General features: G+C 33.4%; 1 protein-coding gene across 1 annotated transcript in view; it reads right to left on the bottom strand.

Annotated features, from left to right (window-relative positions):
• The window catches only part of AP3B1 (adaptor-related protein complex 3, beta 1 subunit), a 271,170-nt gene that overhangs the window by 71,044 nt on the left and 176,930 nt on the right, over positions 1-23,196 (bottom strand). Inside the window, exons 20-21 of the mRNA XM_012664483.1 lie at positions 18,286-18,358; positions 9,770-9,876 (exon numbers count right to left, since the gene is read on the bottom strand). Of these exons, the coding sequence (XP_012519937.1) occupies positions 9,770-9,876; positions 18,286-18,358 (180 nt within the window). The remainder of the gene's footprint in view (positions 1-9,769; positions 9,877-18,285; positions 18,359-23,196) is intronic.

Raw genomic sequence — 23,196 nt, 5'->3', positions numbered from 1 at the left:
ATTTCACCACCCACTCAGCATAAATTCCAGTTTTCATTGTCCCTCCCTTGAAGCATGGGTTTCTGGCTGCTGGCTGGAGGCTCTGCTTCCTGGCCTGTTGGAATGGCCGCCTACAGGCTGCAACTCTTTATGAGAAATAAAGCTCTCCTTTCCAAATTTATGAACCTTGTCATTTTCTTCAGTTAACAATATTTATGAACAACATAAACATTAAGGGAACATGTGTTGTTACCTGCCTTACCAATTTTAGATAAGAAAGTTATTAGGTGTTGGAAGCTTTTATTGGCCTTACCCACAAATGCACTGAAAAATGCAAGGGCTAAGGAATACCATCTGAAAGTCAGATCATCTATGCCTAAATTTGTCAAAGGCAAATCTTGCTTCAAACTCATTTCAGAATATTGCCAGTTCTTCTTACGATCAACTATATAGCTAACATAAATTTAATTTTCTTTGTAATAATATCTAAAGGGTTAAACTTTTTTATTTCACAATTTTCTTACATAATTCTTTGAAATAGGAGTCTTAAGACATTTTTTTTACAAAAGATTTTTACTGAAATAGAATTGTTAAACTCTCACTGAGTTGAGGTCTAATTGAAAATTTATGAAAATTAAACATGGAATGAAATATGGATTAAGTTTGCACCACCTAGGAAGAAAAGACCTAACCAGGCAAATCATGAAGTAAGATTTTAAGGAACACATAAATGTATTTCAATAATTAAATTATTTTAAGGCATTTAGCATGTATGGTATATGCACATATTGATTTAGTATGTAATTCTAAAGGAAAGAAGACATGAAACAAGTCATGAAATTTGGAAGCATAAAACCTGGACTCAATTCAATTTCTATCCCTCATCAGTGGGGTGGTGTTGGCAACTACCAAAATGAATTATAATTCGTTTTTTAAATGTTATAAAATAAATTATAAAAATATAGATTTTAAAACAGAGAATAACATCTTTTTAGGTTTGTCGCGAGAAGTAAATCAAATGAAATAATGTATGTAGTATATAGTAGTACAATATAATAGAAGACATCTATGGTACTATTTGATGTTTAATGTAGTTAAGATTTATTATTATTACTCCAACTTGTGACAACCCAAATATAAAATAATCCAGGCAAAGAAGTATAAAGAACACATTGAAACAAAAATCAAAAAAGTGACAGTGCCTCCACCATCCAGCATCATGAAGAAAACTTTATAAATCTGAATGAATCTCCCAAGTATGCTCCTCCCAGATTTCATTCTTCTTTCATCCTGGCATCAGAAGTAACAAGTATTTGTATTTGATGTTTACCAGTTGCAAGTATGTTTTTAAACATTTTCCACATATGTATGCATCCACCAATTACATACCTTTAAACTCTCTAACAAATGGCTTCATACTGCATGTATCCTACTGTAACGTTCCTTTCTTAATATTGTTTTTGAGATTTATCTATGTTTAGCACGTTTCTTGTTCCTTCATTTTAACTGGCATAGTATTCTATTGTACATGTATGTCACAATTTATGCATCTATTCTAGTGACAGACATTTAGTTTGTTTCCAATTTTTTGTTCTTAAAAACAATGTACCACGGAACATTTTTTAAATTTTTCATGTGTATCCACATGGATTGCTGAGTCATCAACTTGACTGAATATTTCCAAATTACTCTCTGAAGTGTGGTTTTATCACTATGTATTTCCATTAGGTATGCCTACATTTTTTTTTCTTTGCCAACACTTACATTGTTAAGACTTTTTAACTTTTACAAAAAGTCTTTTTACAAACTTTTAAAATTTAAAAAATAAGCTTCCTATATTAAAGTTAAAAAAAAAAAACCAACAACCCTCATATGCAACCATTCAATAATCTGTTAAAAGCACATGTATTTCAGATTTGATTTATGCTAGGTCAATGCAATCAACAGTATTAACAAAACATGAGGGGTGGAAAAACTTTTCATTGCTTGGTTGGTAATTGGGCGAAGTGAATTACTATGGATTTAAACCAACTAAGCAAAGATTAGCTGAAATATCAGGTGAAATATCAGCCAGTAAGTTTTCAGCTGGAGTAAAGGATAGCTTGACCATTTCAAGCTACAAATGGATTGCTGTAAGATCAGGGTTTAGGGAAAAGCTAAAGGTGCTGATTCGGGTGACCCTTGAAATATAGTTGTTAGACTTGGGAGCATTATCCAATAACCACTACCCTAATCTTAATGAAGAGACGACAAAGGATAAGATGAGAGATGGCTTAACCTGCTGATATTTGGCTTCAGTTCATGAGGTGCTAAGGTCTTCGTCAGCACAGAATAGGACACAGAGAAGAGACATGCTTGGATACGAACTGCACAAATTCCTGCTGAGGCTGTATTTCATAGCACTGCTTTATTACTTTGTGGGAAGTATGGATTTCTGTAACACTAGCCCTGGTGTTACATAATTAAGAAAATATGTCATTAAGGAATGCCATGTACCACTCAGTGATCCTTTCACTTTATTTTAGAACGTAGCTATTTGTAGTTTTTTCTTCACTCAGTAAGATACTAAAGGTACTCAAGAAATCTAATTTTCTTCTTTCTTTTGAGGTCTAAGGAAGAGAAAACTACAGACCCAATCGCAAACATTTTAAAGCAAATTAATATTTACTTTTAGTTTGAATTTTTTGAGATGAAAAAAGTTATACTCCCACAACAAAATTTTAGGATTGGCATGCAGCAACTTTTGCCTGACTTAGATATGCCCACTACAAGAACTCTGCTGGGCAGACTCAGCAATTATCCTTTTCTCTACAATAGGGTTTTGCACTCTCTGACCCTGAAGATCTTGGTGCTTCCTATGGACCTTATCTTTTTGTTTCACTGAGCCACTTTTCCTCTCCACAGTTTTAGTGTCCAATTTGAGGGCTGAAGGAAGGGAAGAAGATGGGATAGTACAGTGATGTCAAACCTACATGCTTACTAAACATCAAGGCCTTGGTGCCTCAACACTCTATCGTAATCTTAACTGAATCCTTCCTCCCATACACTATGACTGGCCCAAGATCCTAAAATCTGAATCTCGTATCTGTTCCCAAATCACTATCCCCTTGATCCAGGGCCACAGACCCAAATTCCAGGGTTTACAGCTACAGAAAAGAATTCAAACATTTTCAGGACCACTATTTCATTTGATTTTCATGAAAACATGATTGGGTGTTTAGGAAAAGTATTATCTCCATTTTGTAAATTCAAAAATGGAAACTCACACAAGTCAAAGGATTGCCCAAAGTCATAAATAAGTAGCTCAGTCAAGGGTGAAAACCAGGTCTTTGAGCTCCACATTCAATATATTTCCCAAATGTCACCCTGCCTTTCTAAACGAGTTCTTAGCATTTTTAGGTTGAAACCCTAAAAGTATATTCCCACAGAAACCTTCTGACTTGTGATTAGGTACTAAACACCCACAGGTACTATACCTCCATTTGGGTATCATAGAATTTGGGGACTGCCTTGGGAACCTCATAACCTAGTAAGGTCAGACTCAGATTTTTTCATAGAAACATAATCTTAAATAATAAGTGAATAAATTAATATACTTCCTTATACAACTAGTCTGAGAAGAAACAAAAAATGCAAAGTATGAGTCAAGGTTTCATGTTGATATTTATCAGTTAAAGCAAAATATACACTAAAATAGTTTCCAGAGGTAATTTTATTTTATTCACCTTAGTATTTTTGTGACTCAAATATACAAAAAGTCATTTAAAGCACAAGAGATTGGAATTCTACCCCAACATTTCTAATATCAGAGGTGAACAATTTATTCTTATTTTACATTTACTCTTCTGTGCAAAATTGCCTTTCCCCCCCTCTCATTTTATTTTTAATCCCTGAAAGCAGCCTAACATTTTAAGGATTGCTGTTTCTGTGTTCTCAGGGCTTAGTTTAAACTCACGACCTAATAAAAATCTTGTTAAAAAATTCACTAAGTTAACCACAGTTTGTTCACTGAAATATTCTAGCAGGAATGAAAATGTTTCTTCAATGGAGCCATCTGTTGGTTAGTGGTTAATTAGTCTCACACAAGACTGAAACATGCTGTGTTTATATATTATCTTTATCACAGTGTGAAAAACTAAAGCCTTTCCTTATGATAATAATGTTTATCAGGCATTATTTTAAAAATCTCTATGCTCTGAATATATAATTTAAAGGGTTAGAATAGTGAATTGTTTAATTAGAAAAATATTCAGTGTGAAAAAGCTATCATTCCCTGGGTTTCACTGAAAATATTTCATTAATTAAAAAAAAGATAAAATCTACTCATATACCAAATACACAAGGAAAGCAAATTTTATTTACTGTAATAAGTAAAAATTACCTATGAACTAGGAAGTCATCATATAAGCTAAAAAGAGTTTCATCTATTTATTTTTACAAACTTATTCAAATCAACCCAGTGGAACTATTTTCAATGCTTTGAAATTCTATCTTAGGTTAATTCAAGCTAAAAGGAAATGTGGAGATCTCCCTTGTTATCATCTTACAGGTGAAAAAGCCCATGATTTGCTCAATATCACCCAACTAATTTAGTAGTGGTGATCTAGAAAAACAGACATTAGATGTGTCAATAAAAAGGAATAGTAGTCATTCATATATGTGCTTTCTATTTCTGTTAAAAAAAAGTATTACGTTTTGGAAAATAGACATATGACACCTTGATTAGAGAAAATTTGGAAAATACTGAAAAATATACAGAAAAAAATTAAATGTAAATCATCCATAATCTCATCATTCAGAAAAGCTATTAACATTATGATGCAGTTTCTTCTACTTTTTAGTTTCTCTGTATTTAAAAACACAGTAAAATTGTACAATTTTAGAAAATTAAGATCATATACGTAACATTTTGTATCCCTTTTCACTTTACATTAGGCCATATTTTTTATCATATTAAAGTATATAATAAAAATATTTTAATGATTGTAAAAAATTCCTTAAATTGTTTTTGCTATACTTTATGTAACCATTATTCTCCTATCACTAGACATTTAGGTTATTAATAATCACACACATAAATCTTTGTATTTCTAATTATTTCCTTATAAGAAAAATCTAGATATGAGATTATTGGGTCAAAGAGTGCATGCAATTTAGTGGCTCTTTACATAGATGGCCCAGTTGACATTCAAAATGATGTACTAAGTTATACTTTCACCAGTGGAGTAGTATAGAATGCATGTTTCGTTTCATTTCATTTCTCACCAGTAGTGGACAAAAGTTTTTGTAATTTTTGGTATAGTTACAGGCAAAATGGCTCTTTAAATTTCCATTTTTCATTACTACTACTAAACATTTTCCACATATTTATCATCTGCATATCCTCTTCTATTAATGTTTATATTGTTTTTCCATTTTTTAAGAAATGTTTTATTGAAGTACAATATACATACATATAGAAAAGCATATATATCTTAAGTGCGAAGCTCAATTTTTTATAAACTGAATACACCCATGTAATAGCACCCAGAACAAAAGACAGAATATTATTAGTATCCCAAACGCTATTTTTGTGTCTCCCTGCAAGTTGTCTAAGAGTAATCATTATAATACCATAAATTTATTCTGCCTGTTTTTGCACTTTTACACATTTTATAGTAATAATTTTATTGTTTTAAAAAGTTAATTTGCATTAATAATAAAACATTCAAATATTATAAAAAATTAACAAGTCATCCAAAAATCATACCACCTAAAGTAACTGTTAACTATGGTGAATATGACATTTCTGTAAGCACTGATGGACAGATATATAGAGAGACGGATAACTTATCCCCTTAGAATGGGATTATTTTACTTTAATTGAAGAAAAAAACTAAAATAAAACTAAAAAAAAGAACCTCCAAAACTTCAGATAAATGTTGAGTATACATAAACCATTATGAGGTGTGAGTTTTATTAAAAACAAAAGCTTTGTTTCAATTTTGCATATTATAGTGATTTCCTACATCGAAAAAAATTAGATGATTAACATTTATTCTCTCATTTTTCTCTCCCCCCCCTCCAGTTTTGGTTCTTTATTTTTATTTTATCATTTACACTCAATTCTATGACCATAATTTCTCTAGTTACTGATTCTATTATTTTGAATCATCCTTTAATTGGTTTCAACAATGAGCAGTGTCCCCACCCCTTTTTTCCTTTAAAGTAAGACTCATAGTTATTTTTGTGTTTGAGCATATCTACATGCAGCCTTAACAGCAAAAAGATAACACAGTTTTCTTGGGTCACACTTTATTTCTTTTATAAAGTTGTAAAAATAACTAACACACATGTGATAAAAATAATAACAGGAAAAACTTAGTGCTTAATATGTATCAGATACTCTTATAAACATTTCATATATGTTAACTCATTTAATATAAACAACCACCCTATGAGGTAGGTAGCATTATTGTCTTTATTTTACAGATGAAAAATCTGAGGCACTGAGAAATAAATTGACTTGCCCAAAGTCACTAATTTGGCGAGACAGAGCTCTGATTGAACACAGGTAGTCTGGCTCAAGAGCTTGTGCTTTGAACTGCTACATTACACTGCTTCTATTGTTTGCAGAGGGAACGTCATGGGAGGAAGGGACAGCAGAGAATGCGACTAGCTTTAAGGGGCAAAGGCCAGGGATGCTAAATGTGCGGCAATGAATAGGGCAGATCCATACAATACAGACTGTACCACTCCCTCACAAAAGTTCTGTTTCAATTTTGCATATTATTGATTGATTTCCTAATGAGAAAAAATGAAATTAGCGTTGAAATATTTTGTTGGACATCCATGAGGTGAAAACCTGTTTAAAATTATTTGATCCTTGAACTATTTCCATATAAGTATAAAGCATTTTTTATTTGCAATGTTTTTAATATGCTCAATTTTCCAGGAATGCAACTACTTTGATTCAGAAAACCTGTTCGGTGTTTGGAAAATCATGTCACTGATGGCAATACCACAACCCATAGCATTTGAGTTGTCAAGGAACACCCCTACTTCAGTATGCATATACAGCTCCCACATTCATGAGTTCTACACGAGTGCCAACATTATTTAACTACTTCACTACATCTTCCACTGTAGTTATGGCCAAGAATTTATAGAACAATGTAAATATTATTTTATTATAAATTACTTTTATTTCTCCTTTCTATTCAACTAGGACAACATGTTGACTTTAAAATTATGGATATGCTCTATTATCTATGAATTTCATTTCAGGATCCAAAAAAGCTCCTAGATTTGTTGAGATCCTATAACATTATATGAGAGTTGTAATTCTTGAGGGTTTCTTTTTTTTTTTTGACTATTTTCCTGTGATGTCTTTAGTCCGCTTCTTTCCAAATTCATACACATCATGAGAAAACTTAAAATTTGGTTGTTTCATCTTGTTCTCAGTACTGTTTTGAGAGCTGGCTGCAGGTGATACTGAGAGACATGCCATTCTGTACCAGAAAATTCAGTTTATTTCTATAGGTTCCACTTTTCAAAGTTATGCCCTTTTCTTTGTTCTACTCCTTTCCGTGTTTGGTTGTTGTTGCTGGTGAGTTTCTTGTTGCCATTCCTTTTAGCACTATTTGATCATTTTGTTAGCTTTTGGGGAGTGAGTGTTGTGATGCTGCTTCACTCAGCTGCGTCACCTGGCGGTCCTTTTGTGCCCAACTTTGGATGGAGTGCTTTTCTTTCCTTTGAAGAAACCATCCCAATAAATATTTTCCTTAGTATAGAAAAGTGAGTCTTTCAATTACTTTGTGATGAATGAAAATTTACTACAAGCTTTTCTATCTCAACTGCATTCTTCTCATAGCTAGTAAAGTGTAAAAGTCTGCTCAGGGTCCATTATTACATATTATATCACTTTGGAAAATATTAATATTCACTGAGTGATGACAATGTGCTAGTCACTGTTCTAAGAGCTTTACATCTGCGGTCCCCAACCCCTGGGCTGTGGACAGATACCAGTCCATGGCCTATTAGGAACTAGGTCGCACTACCGCCTGAGCTCCCCAACCCATCACCCCATTGGTGGAAAAGTTGTCTTCCACGAAATTTAGGAACCAGGGCCACATGGCAGGAGGTGAATGGCAGGCGAGCAAGTGATGCTTTGAAGCTTCATCTGTATTTACAGCCGCTCCCCATTGCTCGCATCACCGCCTGAGCTCTGCCTCCCTGCCCCCCTAACCCTGTCCATGGAAAAACTGTCTTCCACGAAACTGGTCCTTAGTGCCAAAAACATTGGAGACTGCTGATTTATATGCATTATTTCATTAATCTCACAATCCTGTGAGGTAGATATTCTCATAGGAAACTGAGGTGCAGAAGTGTTACATACCAATTTGCCCACAGCCACATAGCTAGTAAGTGGCAAAGCTGAGGTTTGCACCCTGGAGATCTGATATCAGAGCCCAAGTTGTTATTTATTTATTACCTTACTGCCTACCATGTTTTTAGGGGCCACCCATTTCACTCAAGGAAGTAAGTGCTTCACTATACATTTTTTGATTAACACTTTCTCTTTAGAGCCTACCACAAATGCTCAATAAATAATTATCACTTGAATAAATGAAAGATATAACCGCTTATTTTCAATGCTTCCCCCTCCTTTCTTTTAATGTGCCTTTTCCCTTTAGAAACAAGAATGGCAAACTAAAATCCCAAATACCATTCTTATTCATTTCTGATTAGTTTAGAGATAATTTCATTCTGTGCTTTAAAAAGAACATTGTAGCTTAACAGTTTTCACCTGTACTTTCTAAGTGAGCTGACCAAAGCTGAACAGAAATGTAAGTAGCTCTTTTTAGTATTTCATTGCATGGCCCTGATATCATACTTGCTCTGAAGGAGGAATTTTTTTGTAATAATATACAAGAATTAGGCACTTCTCTTTTTGACTTTTGGTAAAAAAGCAGCTCTATGCTCCCTAGCAGCTCAAATCATCAATTATGTACCCTGCCAGCCCTGGGAACCAGATCTAGTCAAGCTACCTGTGCCCATCAAAGCTTACTATTGTATCTCTTAGTTTGTCAGATTTCCGACAACAAATTAACAAGAGGTCAAGCATATCAACAGATTATACATCCTAAGCAGCATGCTTGATTTGGAGTGAACGGTTAATGGATATAATATCTAACACACAAAAAAAGTTATTGCAGTTTCTGATACTAAGATAGGTGGATGGTTTTGGCATTATTTTGTGATAGGCCTCTTGCCTCAATTCATGTCACACCCTATAAATAACACTAAAGAATCTTTTTAAAACACACCAACACAATAAATGTATGAAAACACAAAGAGAAATACAATTTTTGACTTTTAAATGAGGCAGTCATGAATTTTTAATAGCCTATGGTGAAAAAGTGGTGTGGTAAGAATAAAATGATTATGAAAATGAAAGTCTATTAATGTAGAAAACAATTCTTTATGGCAGAATTCAGGTATATAAACTGCCTCAATTTGGCAAAGAACCCTTGTATGTTACAGATATATAACAGTACCAGAGAAAAATGTACACACTGTAATTAAATGTGGATAACAAGCAAAAGTAAATTGAGAAGATAATGGTTTGACTAGAATAAATTAAAAAACTATTTACAAGATTAAAAGGTCTTTTTACATGAATTGAATTTGTTATTGGAAGAGAATCTGTTCAAGACTAAGAATCTGCTTCAATTATTTGCATTTTAATAAAAAAAGATGCAATGGCATCATATGAAAACTGAATTAATGTATTTTAAAAATAACTTACACTGATGACTGATGAGGAAGTCGACAAGTTTAAACCCTCAAGATCAGCTATCAAACTTGGAGAAAGAGCTGGTATGGGAAGTGCAACTGGAGTGGGTCCTGGGTTAACTGTAAGAAAAGGCCCAAATTAGCAAATGTGCATGAAAATTTAATTCAAATTATTAAAAGCAACATTTTTATTTTGTTAGTAAATCTAATTAAATTACTTTGATTAATAAATGTATGACAATTCTATTTAACATCTTGATTTAGTCAAGTTATTATCAAGTCATGGCAGTTATTAGTCTTAGCTTTCAAACCATAATGGCAAATCCTATAACAAAATAAGGATATAAATATCTTCAGTAATAGTTTTTGAAAATTTTTATCATGTAACATTATCACTAACATTTATCACCCAGTAATTTCACTGGAAAAAAAAAAAAAAGTGAAGAAACATTTTTCCAGACTAATATAAAGAATAACAATAGCTTTCAAGAGAGTTCTCCAGTTGAGTTAGAAATCTTGAAAGGATGTTTAAATCCTTTTTCTATTTTATTCTTCACTTTAATTAGGAGTCCAGGCTACCAATTCCCTTCTAATTACACTTTGTCAGCAAAAGCTATGTGTCAGATAGAAATGTATGACTGATTCTAAAACCGCCATGTATCTGAAAACTAATACCTGTTAAGTTTGAAAATCTTTAAAAAATGCAAATCCAATCATAGTACTCCCATGCTCAAGATTCTTCAAAGGCTCATAATTGCCTACAAGATAAAAGTCCAACTTGTTAATTAAGTTCACAAGGTCCTCTATGATCTAGCTCAGCCCTGACCAATAGTAATTCCTGTGATAATGGAAATGTTCTGTCTGTGCTGTCTAATATGGTGGCCACTAGCCACATATGCCTAATGTGCTCTTGAAATGTGGCTAGTATGAGTAAGAAATGCATTTTAATTTTAATTAATTTAAATTTAAATAGCTACATGTGACTAGTGGCCACCATATTGGACAGCTCAGATCCAGCTTATCTCCAATTTTCAGCCTCTTCTGCTCTAGCTTTATAGAATAATAGTTCCCAAGATCTTGTTCTGTGTCTTTGAGCCTTTTATATTCAAACCTGCCTAGAGGTACTTCTCTGTCTTGCTCATCTTGTAACCCCATTAAGATGCCCCTTAGAGTGGAAACACTCCCAGACTCACCTACAGTCTTTGTAGGTGCCTTCTTTGTTCCACAGATATATACTTGGGCAAACTTCTATACCTGTACTTCTCACATAATACAAATTTGTGTTTTTACATATTTTTATTTCTACTAGTCTGTGTGAACAAAATTTAACTTATTAATTTTTAATGCTTAGTAATTTCTCAACTGTTGTGGAAAAAGTTTTAACTTCTAATAAATTCCCCCTCCAAAATAACACTCTAAAAAGAGTAACATTTACTTAATTTGACATCACTTCTCAAAGCATTTTTCTCATTTTAGTCTCACAATATCATGTGAATTAGGCAAAACAAATATTAATGCATAAAGTTAACAATAAGTATTTCTTAAACAAGATAGCAAGAGAGAGCCAAAAAAGTTCAAGATGTGGTCCCTGTCTTCAAGTAACTTAAAATCTAATTTAAAAAAATATACACATGATTGAAAAAGAAAAGTAACAATAGAGCCTGTAAATGATATTGCCAAAGAAGAAAACTTTCAAAGGAAATCTTAAATAAAATCTCAGCACATATAGTAGGAAAAGCAGAGTGGAGACTGAGTGGAGGAGGGAATGGGGCCCTTGGTTTCCCCCTGCACTCACTCAGTGTAGCTGAAGCATTGCTACAAATCCCCAGGCTTCCCTAGACCTATGCTGAAAACCACCATACAGTTAGCAAGTGCCACAGAGTCAGGGGTGGGGGGTCACTGGGGATGGGGTATAAGAGGAGGCTTTATGAATAGCAGGAGTGAAGCCTGGTTTTTAAGTAAGGGTGGGATTTGAATAAGACGGAAGGAAGAAGCCAGTTAGGCGCTGGATGAGAGAATGCTGTAAACGAAGGCTGAGATGTGGGAAATTGGAAAACTAAGTCCATTAAGCTTATCCTACAGAACAAGGGGAACTATTAAAAATCTACCAAACATAGGAATGATATGATGAATATAGTACTACAGGATGTTTAATCAGATGAGTATAAGGGATAGACTGAAGGAAAGAACAGTAGGCACAGCAGTAAGGAAGAGTTTACAATAGTTTAGGAATGACATGAAAAAGACTGAAGTAAGGTACTGGCAATGAGAAGGCTTAGAGAGGGCCTTTATATTAAAGACACTAAAAATGGAGGCACAGGGAAAGTAAGACTAGCCAAGGTTTATAAAACAAGTGAATGGTCAAACCACTATAGAATTAGAAATTTGGTTCTTCTAATTTGGATCACAATATGCTGCCATTAGATGGAACAGTAACTTTTCTGGTAGGTTCTAAATGCATGTTTGTTCATCTGTTTGTCCATATATCCACCCATCTATCCCTTCAAAATATTAGATGCCCATGTAAGGAATAAAAAAATTCATAAGAAACAGCCTCTGATTTTAACTATGGCTTGGCTAAATACCATTAAGAGATAAGAGAAGAAAATTAACACCACAGACAAGTTCTACTCTTAAAAAAAAAAAAAGATAGGCTTTTAATATCATTTCAGAAGACAGAAGCTCTGGTATTGAAGAGATGATTATGCATCTGATTACCGGTCTGGCAAGATGAAAGCTGGCACTGAAAGCTTATCCTAACATGAATTCCGAGGCTAGCTGACTGTGCAAAAGTATTTAATAAGTAATGTGTAAGAAACAAAATGACTCTGTATAGGTTGTCTTTCTTAATATTATGGCATACAAATTAAAACTTGCACTTGCCAAATTGGCAAAGGCAATTTTTAAGTACAAAATGTAGCATTAGTGAGGGTATAAGGAATCAGGCACTCTCATACTAATATTGTATAAGTTGGTACAAAACTTTCTAAAAGGCAATTTTAGACAAAAGAATTCTTCAAAGTCTTTGCCCCAGCAATTCCACTCCTGGAAATTTATCCTAAGGCAACAGTTATGGAGATAATGCAATAATATATTTACGATGATTTGGTTCACTGATTATGATAGCAAAAATAAGGGAAACAAGTTAAATTTTCAACAGTAAATCTGTTAAATAGAATTTATTACAATATAAAGAATAACCACGCAGTTATTAAAATAAAGTTGTTAATATTTACAGTATGGAAAAGAATATATATAGTAAACAGACAAAGAAGCAAAAGATAAAATAGTAATCTCAGTTGAAGGAGGTTATCTGTATGAAGGTGAATCTGAACTTTAATCCAGGGTGTTTAAATTATAATTTAATTTTATTTTCTTCTTTTCATTTTTAAAACTTTCTACAAAACACTTTTGTTTGCTGAAGTGTATTTAATACAGTAATTATTCAATTATTCTTCTGATCAAATTTTTGCTTTAAAATTTAACAATAAGTAAAACTTAATATATAATGGTTTACTATGTAGTTATTTGGGTTTTTTGTTTTTGTTTTGGACAGAGTCTCACTCTCTCGCCCTGGCTAGAGTGCAGTGGCATCATTGTAGCTCACAGCAACCTCAAACTCCTGGGCTCGAGCGATCCTCCTGCCTCAGCCTCCTGAATAGCTGGGATTACAGATGCACACCACCAAGCCCAGCTAATTTTTCTATTTTAGTAGAGATGGGGTCTCACTCTTGCTTAGCCTGGTCTCGAACTCCTGACCTCAAGCAATCCTCCTGCCTCAGTCTCCCAAAGTGCTAGGATTATAGGTGCCCAGCCAGTTATTTGTTAAGTGTAATTTTCTGCATCATCAGCATCATCACTAACTCCTATAAAATGCTTATCACTCATGTATCAGGCACAGTTTTAAATGCTTTTACATATATCAACTCATTGGATAAAATGACCCAAAAAAGTTTTAGTATTATCCCAATTTTATAGATAAAACAACTAAAGCACAGAGAGGTTAAAGTAAATTGTCCGAGGTTACACAGCTAGTAAGTAAGAGAACTGGGATTCAAACTCAGACAGCTTAGCTTTATTGTCCCCTTAGCCACGCCGCTCTACTGCCTCAACCATAATTCATTCCACAATGTGATATCACATATCATAATGCTTATCTGAAGCATGATTATTGTTGCCTGATAGAAATTTTAAAAGGACTTCATTGTTAGTTGTACTAATAGAGTAATGACATAGGTTCACATTTCCTTTAAAACAACACCAGAATATGAACACTGCTTTATAATCATCCTATTGAGGGCACATGGTATGGGGTACTAAAAGATATTTTGATTTCCAGAAATACAAAATATGCCTGAAAAACAGAAAGCATATTGCTACCTCCAAGTCTACCAATACATTGTTAGGACATATATTATCCTAGCACAAATATTTTCTCATGTATTATTAACTAACCCCCATGAAATGGAATCACATAACTCCATAATCTAAAGGAAATGTAGAAACTTTATAGTCATTTTTTTCAAATTTTACAAATGAATAAAATGAGACACAAAGAAATTAACTAAATTTCTAAATGGACTAAAGGCACACCAAGACCAATGCCTGTGCTCATGGTAACATCCCCTCCACAGACGTAGTAAGGAAATAGCAAGTCACTCAATTACAGAACTGTTTTGTAGTAGAGCCAGTCTACTGCTAGGGTTGCTAACTGTTCTGCTTTCTTAGAAAGACACAATCATTATTTTTGGTAGTAGCAAGCTCTTTCCCTCCTCCATGCCTTCACCTGGCGTAGTATACAGGTACTCTGCTACCTAACAGCATTCTGTTTGCGTATCTCTTTTTCATTTCATCTATAATGTGGCAATTTAATTGCTGAATTATCTGTTTTTTCCATTATATTTTGAGAGTTCCTTGTGTAGGGACAACATGGTATTTATTTAGAATATCCAGCATGTAGCGGGTTATATAGATCATATCGAATATTCAATAAATACTTCCTGAATGAAGAGATGAATAAATTCAGTATCTGCAGTTTTCCTGGTATGCAGTACACACCTAGCAAACAACCTATGTGGATTATGATGTACTCTTAAATAAAACGTAAGGAATGTGTCTGCCTCTCCTTCAAGATTAATCTAATTCTCACAGCTGAGAACTCAAGGCACTGGAGAGTGACTTTTAGGGTTTGATCAACAAACTGCTTGCCATGGACAATGGAGAACTCCTGTAGGCCAATGAGAAGCATACAATGAAGTCAGCAGCACTCTGCTTGTCTTTACCTCTACGCTCAGATCATGCTTCTTCCACAAGGCCTTCGCAGCTTTTCAATTAGTTTTTGTCTCCCTGTTTCTTCATTCTACTTTGCATCTCTATTTTATCTCTTATATAAATAGTTACTTGTTCAGGTATCTGTGGCCCTGACTAGATTTTAGTTTCTAGAAGGGAATGACTAAATTCTACTAATCTATTACAGCACCTTGCAAGTACTTTGCACTTATAAGACAGTCCACAAACATTTACTAAATTGACTTGTTAACAAGAGTTTCAAGTGTCATGTCTGACAAATGCAGGACTACAGAAGATTTTCAAAGAAATAGCACTTGAGTAATAAAAACAAAGAGAAATACTATTTATATATCCTATGTTGAGTTAAAAAATATGTTGAGATTAAATGTTCCCTTAAAATTAAAAACCTTACATTTAAATTCTTAAAAACTTAATTTTTAAGACAACCTTTTGTCTTTACAAATAAAAACACACTTTTAAAAAAAACTGAACTATAGTAATTGTATCATTTTACAGATTTCTCTTTATTACCTTAGTTTATAAAGACTCAGCCTCCCGAGTAGGTAGAAGTACAGGTGTGCACCACCATATCTGGCTAATTTTTTCAATTATTTTGTAGAGACAGAGATCGCTATGTTGCTCGGGCTGGTCTTGAACTCCTGGCCTCAAGCAATCCTGCTGCCTTGGCCTCTCAAAGTGCTGGGGTTATAGGAATGAACCATTGCACCTGGCCTGCTTTACTGTTATTCTTTTACGATTTTAAACTTTATAAATTGTGAATGTTACATACACACACAAAATATTCCAGTGCCACAGAATGATATAAAATATAAAATCGAAGTCTTGTTCCCTTTTCTGTTCCCACTTTAGTCCTACATCTTAAAGGGGTCAGCGCTGCTAAGGTGGAAGGATCGCTTGAGGCCAGGAGTTCGAGACCAGCCTGAGCAACAGAATGAGACCTTGTCTATAGAAAACATAGAACAATTAGCTGGGCATGGTGGCACATGCCTGTAGTCCCAGCTACTTGGGAGGCTGAGGCAGGAAGATTGCTTGAGCCCAGGAGTTTGAGGTTGCTGTGAGCTATGATGATGCTACTGCACTCTAGCTTGGGTGGCAAAGCGAGATCCTATCTCAAAAAAAAATGGGGGGAGGAGGGTTGGAACTAACCAGTGTTAACTGTTTCCTCTGTAGCCTTCCAGAAACTTATATATGTATAATTGTGTTTATGTTTGTGTGCTGGATATATTTTTCTTTTATTGCTTTTATACACAAGTGGAATCATGTTCTACATATATTTTTTTTACTTATAGTATTTTGAATATATAATTACATAATTAGCACATATAGATTTGCCTCATTTTTGTTAACGGCTGCATTACCCTGTTGGCAGACATTATATTTGCTTTCAAGATTTTGGTATAATAAACAATGTTGTGATGAAATTGTTATATATACCTTTACATATTTTATTAATTCAACAAATACTAGGTGTCTACTAACTGCCAGGTGCTATTCTAAGCACTAGGAATAGTAGTGGGCAAGACAGACAGGGATCCTATTCTCATGGAATTTACATATTATTTGGGAGAAACAGATAATCATCAAGTAATGAAAATATTTAAGATCATTTCAGATAGTGAAAATGCCATTAAGACAATGAAGAGTGATTAGTAAAGATATGTGCTATGGTCTGAACATTTGTGTCCCTCCAAAATTCACATTGAAACCTAATCTCTACTGTGGTGGGGCCACAATAGAGGTGGGGCCTTTAGGAGATAATTAGGTCATGAGGGCTCCACCCTCACAAATGGGATTAGTGCCCTTATAAAAAAGGCTCAAGGGGCCAGGCACGGTGGCTCACGCCTGTAATCCTAGCTCTCTGGGAGGCCGAGGCGGGCGGATTGTTTGAGCTCAGGAGTTCAAAACCAGCCTGAGCAAGAGCGAGACCCCGTCTCTACTAAAAATAGAAAGAAATTAATTGGACAACTAAAATTGTACAGAAAAAATTAGTCGGGCATGGTGGCACATGTCTGTAGTCCCAGCTACTCGGGAGGCTGAGGCAGGAGGATCGCTCGAGCCCAGGAGTTTGAGGTTGCTGTGAGCGAGGATGACGCCACAGCACTCTAGCCTGGGCAACACAGTGAGACTCTGTCTCAAAAAAAAAAAAAAAAAAAAAAAAAGGCTCGAGGGAGCCTGTTTCCTCCATCTGTCACAAGAGGAGAAAAGAACTGCTATGTCAAAGGCTATGTGTCATTTAAATGTTGATAGATATTGCTAAAATGACTCCAAAAAGCTGTACCTATCTCTATTTCTATCAAAAGCACATGTGTCTGTTGCTTCAAAGCTTAGCAATACTGGATGATATCAAATCTCAAAATCTTTGCCAATATGTAAAACATGATTCAAATTTGGCTCCAATTTTATTTTTAGTTTCTTTATATTAAATATTTCTCTGTATTATACATTTTAATTTCTCTATACTAAGAATTTGCCATGGCTATTGGAGACAGAATGTATCTAGGATAGAATGAGGCAACCTAAAAACATAACTCACTCCCAGCATGGAAAAACTCTATCAAAAATATTCATAAAATTTTACTTTATTACTCTTCTCCTGGTGCAACAAAGTTAGTTCTACTCTCTCTCTTCACAATGCAGGAAGATTTAAGGGGAGAGGGCGAATATATACCTTTGCACACTTGGGTGAGTTAATTTGTAGGATTCCGAATTCTTAGATTTGTGGGGACAAAGATTTTTTGCAGTTAAAGTATCGATAGGTACAGCCAAACTGGCCTCAGAAGGCTTTGTAACCCATTTCCATCTTTACCAAATTGTGGCAAGTGGAAGATGGTGATGTCCATTACATTTCCCTTTATGTTCTTAATTCCCTATCTCCTTCAGTTAGATGTGTCAATCCTCATAATCAAAATTTGACAATGTAGAAGCTGTAAGAAATGGATAATTATTTAACAAGTATAAATTACTAAAGCAAAAGATTTTAAACTGAATTTGTGCACTTTTATTTGACCATCTATATTTATTCACGTGATACAAAATGATATGCTGAATAGACGAAAGATACTTATACCACTGATTTCCAAAATTTTCTTGCCTTATTCATCTATAAGTCTTTCACAATAGATGTTGATGTATTTTTGGGACATGTAAATGAAAGGTACTATAAAAATAAAAACCACTCCTATTAAACACAGAAGAAAAATTTTAAATTATAACACTTACAATCATCCAGATCTAGAAGTGAAACATCTTTGGTGAGAGGTTTTCTATCTTGCTTTGTTTTTTTTTCTTTCTCCTAGAAAATAACAAATATTTCATTTATTACATGTTCTGTGTTTTAGATCAACAGAGTAGTCCATAACATGCCAAAGCAAACATTTTTTTCTGCTTAGTCTTACCAACAAACAAATTAAGCTTCTCTATAGTTACATGAAATGTTTTTCTGAACAAAATTTGTCTCAATTAGCATATAGTATTTCTTCCCCGCTACGCAATCTCTTAATTATCTTAAAATATTTTGCGTTTAAAGATTATAAAGAATCTTCAGAAGAAAATTGAAAGGTAAGTAATAATTATTTTATAATCTGACAACTTTGTGCTAACATAAAAATGTAAAGTAGCTCTTCGGTAGAACGTACACATTCTTGAAAATAATTTTAAACAACTTTACTTTTAAGAAAAAGAAATGCTCAAATAACATATGCATAGCCCTGAGATTGTTGGTGGGCTTGTAATAGGTTAGGGTTTCCTGATGTAGTTGGTAATAGGCACCGTACTATGTAGTTTATATTTCAATACTGGCTTCTGTCAGACCTCTGCCAAAAGTATTCATTAAAATCTATAAACGACATTCCCAGGCTCTTGCTCTTTAGGGTTGAAATGGATTCACTTAGTTTTCTCCAGTGTTTTGTATAGGGAATAAATATTTCAAAACATATCTGCACGTAATTAGGGTTTCTCCGCACCACAGATTTGCTTATTCAGTCTACCAGATTTATAAACTATGCATAAACATGAACTAGAATACAGTGTTTCCTAAGCCTGAGGTATTCACAGTTTGGTTAGAGATTCAGAAAAAATTTGTAAATCCTTAAAATAGAAAAAAGTATAAATTAACTGCAGTACTGAGTAGCATTACAAACCACTAAAGATCAATAATGAATAGGGTGTTAAATAGATGTATCTGGGTCAAAGTTTCTTATCCTTATAATCTGTACTTTCTTTTACATTAAATCTTCTCATATTAAAAAGCAAAACTTAAGTTTTTACAAAAATGTTTTTGTTCATTCATTCATTCAATAGGTATGTACAGAATTTTAAGTAAGTATCAGAATCTGTGCTAAGCACTGAAAATAACAGCTAAGACAGACACAGTCCTGCCTTCAAATAACTTATAATCTGCGACAGGAATTTGTATCTTATTGTTCATGTGAATTATTATAAATATTTTTGAAGTATTCCTCTAGCCACAGAAAAGTATGACTGAAGCAAAAGGTATATTATCATCATTTAAAGTCTACACAGTGTTAGAGCTCTTAAAACAGTGCATATACATTAACAAGAGCATTGCATAAAATTAGGCATTAGGTAACACTTTTTTGAATGATTTAAATTCTGCTTGGCTTTTCCCTTATGCCAATACTCGGAAAATTATTTTCAAGGATCATATAATAACATACATTAACACACTAAAAAAATCAGCATTTATTTTCTTCTTCAAAATAATTATTTTTGCCACTGAAAACTCCAAATCATCTATGTAAGTTTTAATTTTCATTCCTTATTTAAAAACAAAACAAACAGTATTTGCCCTTCTCTCTACTCCTCAAATGAGTAACAATGTCTAGGACTGGAGAAAAAAAAAGAAGAAATGTTAGTTTTGAGGCTGAAATTTAAAAGTTGCAAGTAAATGAAAACAGGTTCAGAATGAAAACGCCACCTCAACTAGGATATCATTCCTGTGAAGAAAGAACATATAACAAAAAGAGCTTATCATCATGTGACTTATCAAAATGCTATGCTGAGCACAATAGGTGTAGCTTCCTATAAGCTACAATGGTGCATGACTGTCTTTATGGAACTGTAACCTCCCCACCTGAAATATTAGAAACCTATCAAATCAAGATAAAGTTAAAGCTGAAGGCAAGTCTATACCTTATTTTCTACTTCACAGCCAAGAGTGTGTAACAATATCTATTAAATACACATCAGGTCACATACAACACAGAACAGAGCTGCATGTGAAATTGGCATAATCTCTTATTAGAAGCCTAGAACAGAGAGAAAAAAGGCTTTCAAAAGGACAGAATTTCATTGACTTTCTGAGAACAGCAAATAACCAGTGACTGAAATACAACATTAGCAATAGATAATGGTCATTTCTACTGAATGGAAAAAGCCTTGCATTCCAAATCAAGGCTATAAAATGCTTCGTGATGTGTTTGGTATTCCTCTCTTATATTATATTTCATTTTTCATTTTAAAAAATCCATAGTAAGTTCAAAACATTTTCATACTTAAAGGATCTACTATAAAAATAAAAATCTGAATTCTAAACAAAGAAGTTAAGAGCTCTATTCCATCAAACATTTCTCCATTTGCAATTCATCTTGGTAATAGAGACAGAACCTGGGTAAATGCATATAGGACTTGAGGCAGGAGATTTTTCTTGCTCAATGCATAATTCATGTGCTCCGCCTGCAAAGTGTGTAAAATGAGAATTTCACACCGCAGCATGAGCCATGGAGCTGCAGAGAAAAGGCAGATGAAATCATATTTTACTGTGTGAATTTTATTTCTTACCCTCCCAATATTTATACAAAACCATCATTGACAAACCAAACACACTGACAGATCACCCACTGTTTCCATTGTGTTAGTACTTGAGAAGAGATCAGGCAGAAAGATAGACAATTTGTTTTTGTATATTTTTTTAAATAGAGGATTAGGTTTTTAACAGTTGAGTGACTGGATTAGACTTTTATAAGGACAACAGTAACTGATCTTAAAATCTCACCACAAAAAATACCTAGTTATCAATTCATCATCCTCAAATCTCCATGTATTCAATTATACACCTCAACACATCAACATTTTCAAAATGAAACATAAAGTCACAGGGTTAAGGAACTGATTTCTATTTAATGTATTTCATTTCAAATAATAAATAAAAGATCCTGGAAATACTTAGCCCCAAATAATACGAAAATATGTAACAATATATCTGAAAAGATTTTATGTATTATGCATGTTCACTTTCACGCTGATTAAAAAAAAAAGGCAAGTAGAAAAAAAGATCTGACATGACAAGCATCAAATATGTGTCCTAAGAGGAAACCATTATAAAGAGGTTTGAAATTTAAAACTATAAAACAGGATAAGCAGTATATGAAGTTTGGCAACCCATACTGTGCTTTGAAATCAACAACAATTCAAGGCTAATTTCTAGCCTCACAGGGCAAGATATTTGCATGAAATATTTTCAATTAGAATTACCAACCAAGGACAATTTAATGCTCTCTTCTCTTCAAGTCAACTGACAAATCCGATTATAAAAATCTGAGGCTTACACTTAAACTTGTGCTTTAAAACAAAAGTATACTGCTAGTAAATTGAGACTTCTTTATAAGTTAAAAAGAAGTCTAAACCACTAAAACAAATCGTTCCCTATTAGATTATACCTAATTGAATAAGAAAGCTTGCTGAATGGTATTCACTTCATTTTAAAGGTCTCAACTGAAATTAAATGATATTTGTTTTAGAGAACTTAAAATATAAACTAAATTAGGAGTGACATAAATTGAGAGAGCAAGGCTTTGAATTGTTAAAATAAAAACCGATATTCACAAAAGTTATACAATTGCGTCATACATAAATACTTGTAAAAACATAATTAAAACTTGTTTCCTATTTCTCAAACAGAACATAAAACTAATCGGAAAATAGTTCCTTTCACTCTGATCCATGATCTATTTCATCCCACATGCCAAAATTACTTTATCCCTAAGAATCTTTCAAATAAAAGATCTTTATCCCCAAGATCTTTCATTAAGGCAAATTTTAACACTTACTGATAGTCAACAAACACAAGTCACAATACCAGTGATGGTCCTTATAGCACTTAAGAGATTTAATCCATTTCTTTGTACCTCTCGAAAAGGGATTAATAAAGTTCTGAGATACATATAATCTGAGTTAAAGACAACTGGCAAGAGCATCACAAACACTCCTAGGTATATATAGATGGTACTAATTTTTTCATAGCTGGTACATACATTAATCTTAATTTTGATTCAAATATGAAAATGCTCTTAATATTAAGTGTTATTAAGTACAAGTACATTAAATATATTTATTTCACACTGATTATTATACTTTATATGCAGTTTGTATAATTAAAATTTTAATAGATACAATGAATTATATAAAAGTTATGATAACTTACAATCACGATTTAAAATTTTTACCATTTTAATCATAAATGAAATCTTCAGCAGTTGGTACACAGACATTTTAGATATAACTAGAATACCGCATTCACAGATAAAGTATGAATAGTAGACTAATGAGGTGATCGCTGAAATAACGATAGTATGTAGAAGCACTCTAATATACTGGCTTGTTTTAAGAACACTGAAGCCTAGGTTCAACAAAGGAAAAAAACCCTGGAAATCTTAAAAACATTATTTTAAATAAAATTATCACCATCTGCTCAACATAATTTTAACCACAAACAGAATATAACTTAATTATATTGGTAAAAAATAGGATAAAGTTATACAAATGTGAATCTCTTTCTGACACAATGTGGTTTACATTACTGATTTTTCTTTCCACTCTTCTATATAAAAAAATTTTCTCTTTACTCTCTATAAAGTATGTGAAAGCACTTAAAATATGGAGTTACTAAAAGTAATTTTGTTAGAGATATTATTTGGGGAAAAAGAATTACTTCTTTAAAATGACTATACTCAAAATATTTAGTTTAAAATATTTCACAAAAGAACACCTACATGTAAAAATATGCTTATCCATCAAAATGACTGTAACTTTGGTTATTACTGACAATATCTGACCCGAAATGAGGACATCTCCCAATGAATAATAACACAAACACGCACACCTGACACCTGA

The sequence above is a fragment of the Propithecus coquereli genome, unplaced genomic scaffold, assembly GCF_000956105.1.
Source record: "Propithecus coquereli isolate 6110/MARCELLA unplaced genomic scaffold, Pcoq_1.0 Scaffold9, whole genome shotgun sequence".
Taxonomy (NCBI): Eukaryota; Metazoa; Chordata; class Mammalia; order Primates; family Indriidae; genus Propithecus; species Propithecus coquereli.
The sequence above is the reverse complement of the archived record's forward strand: the minus strand, read 5'-3'. Positions and strand labels throughout refer to the sequence as shown.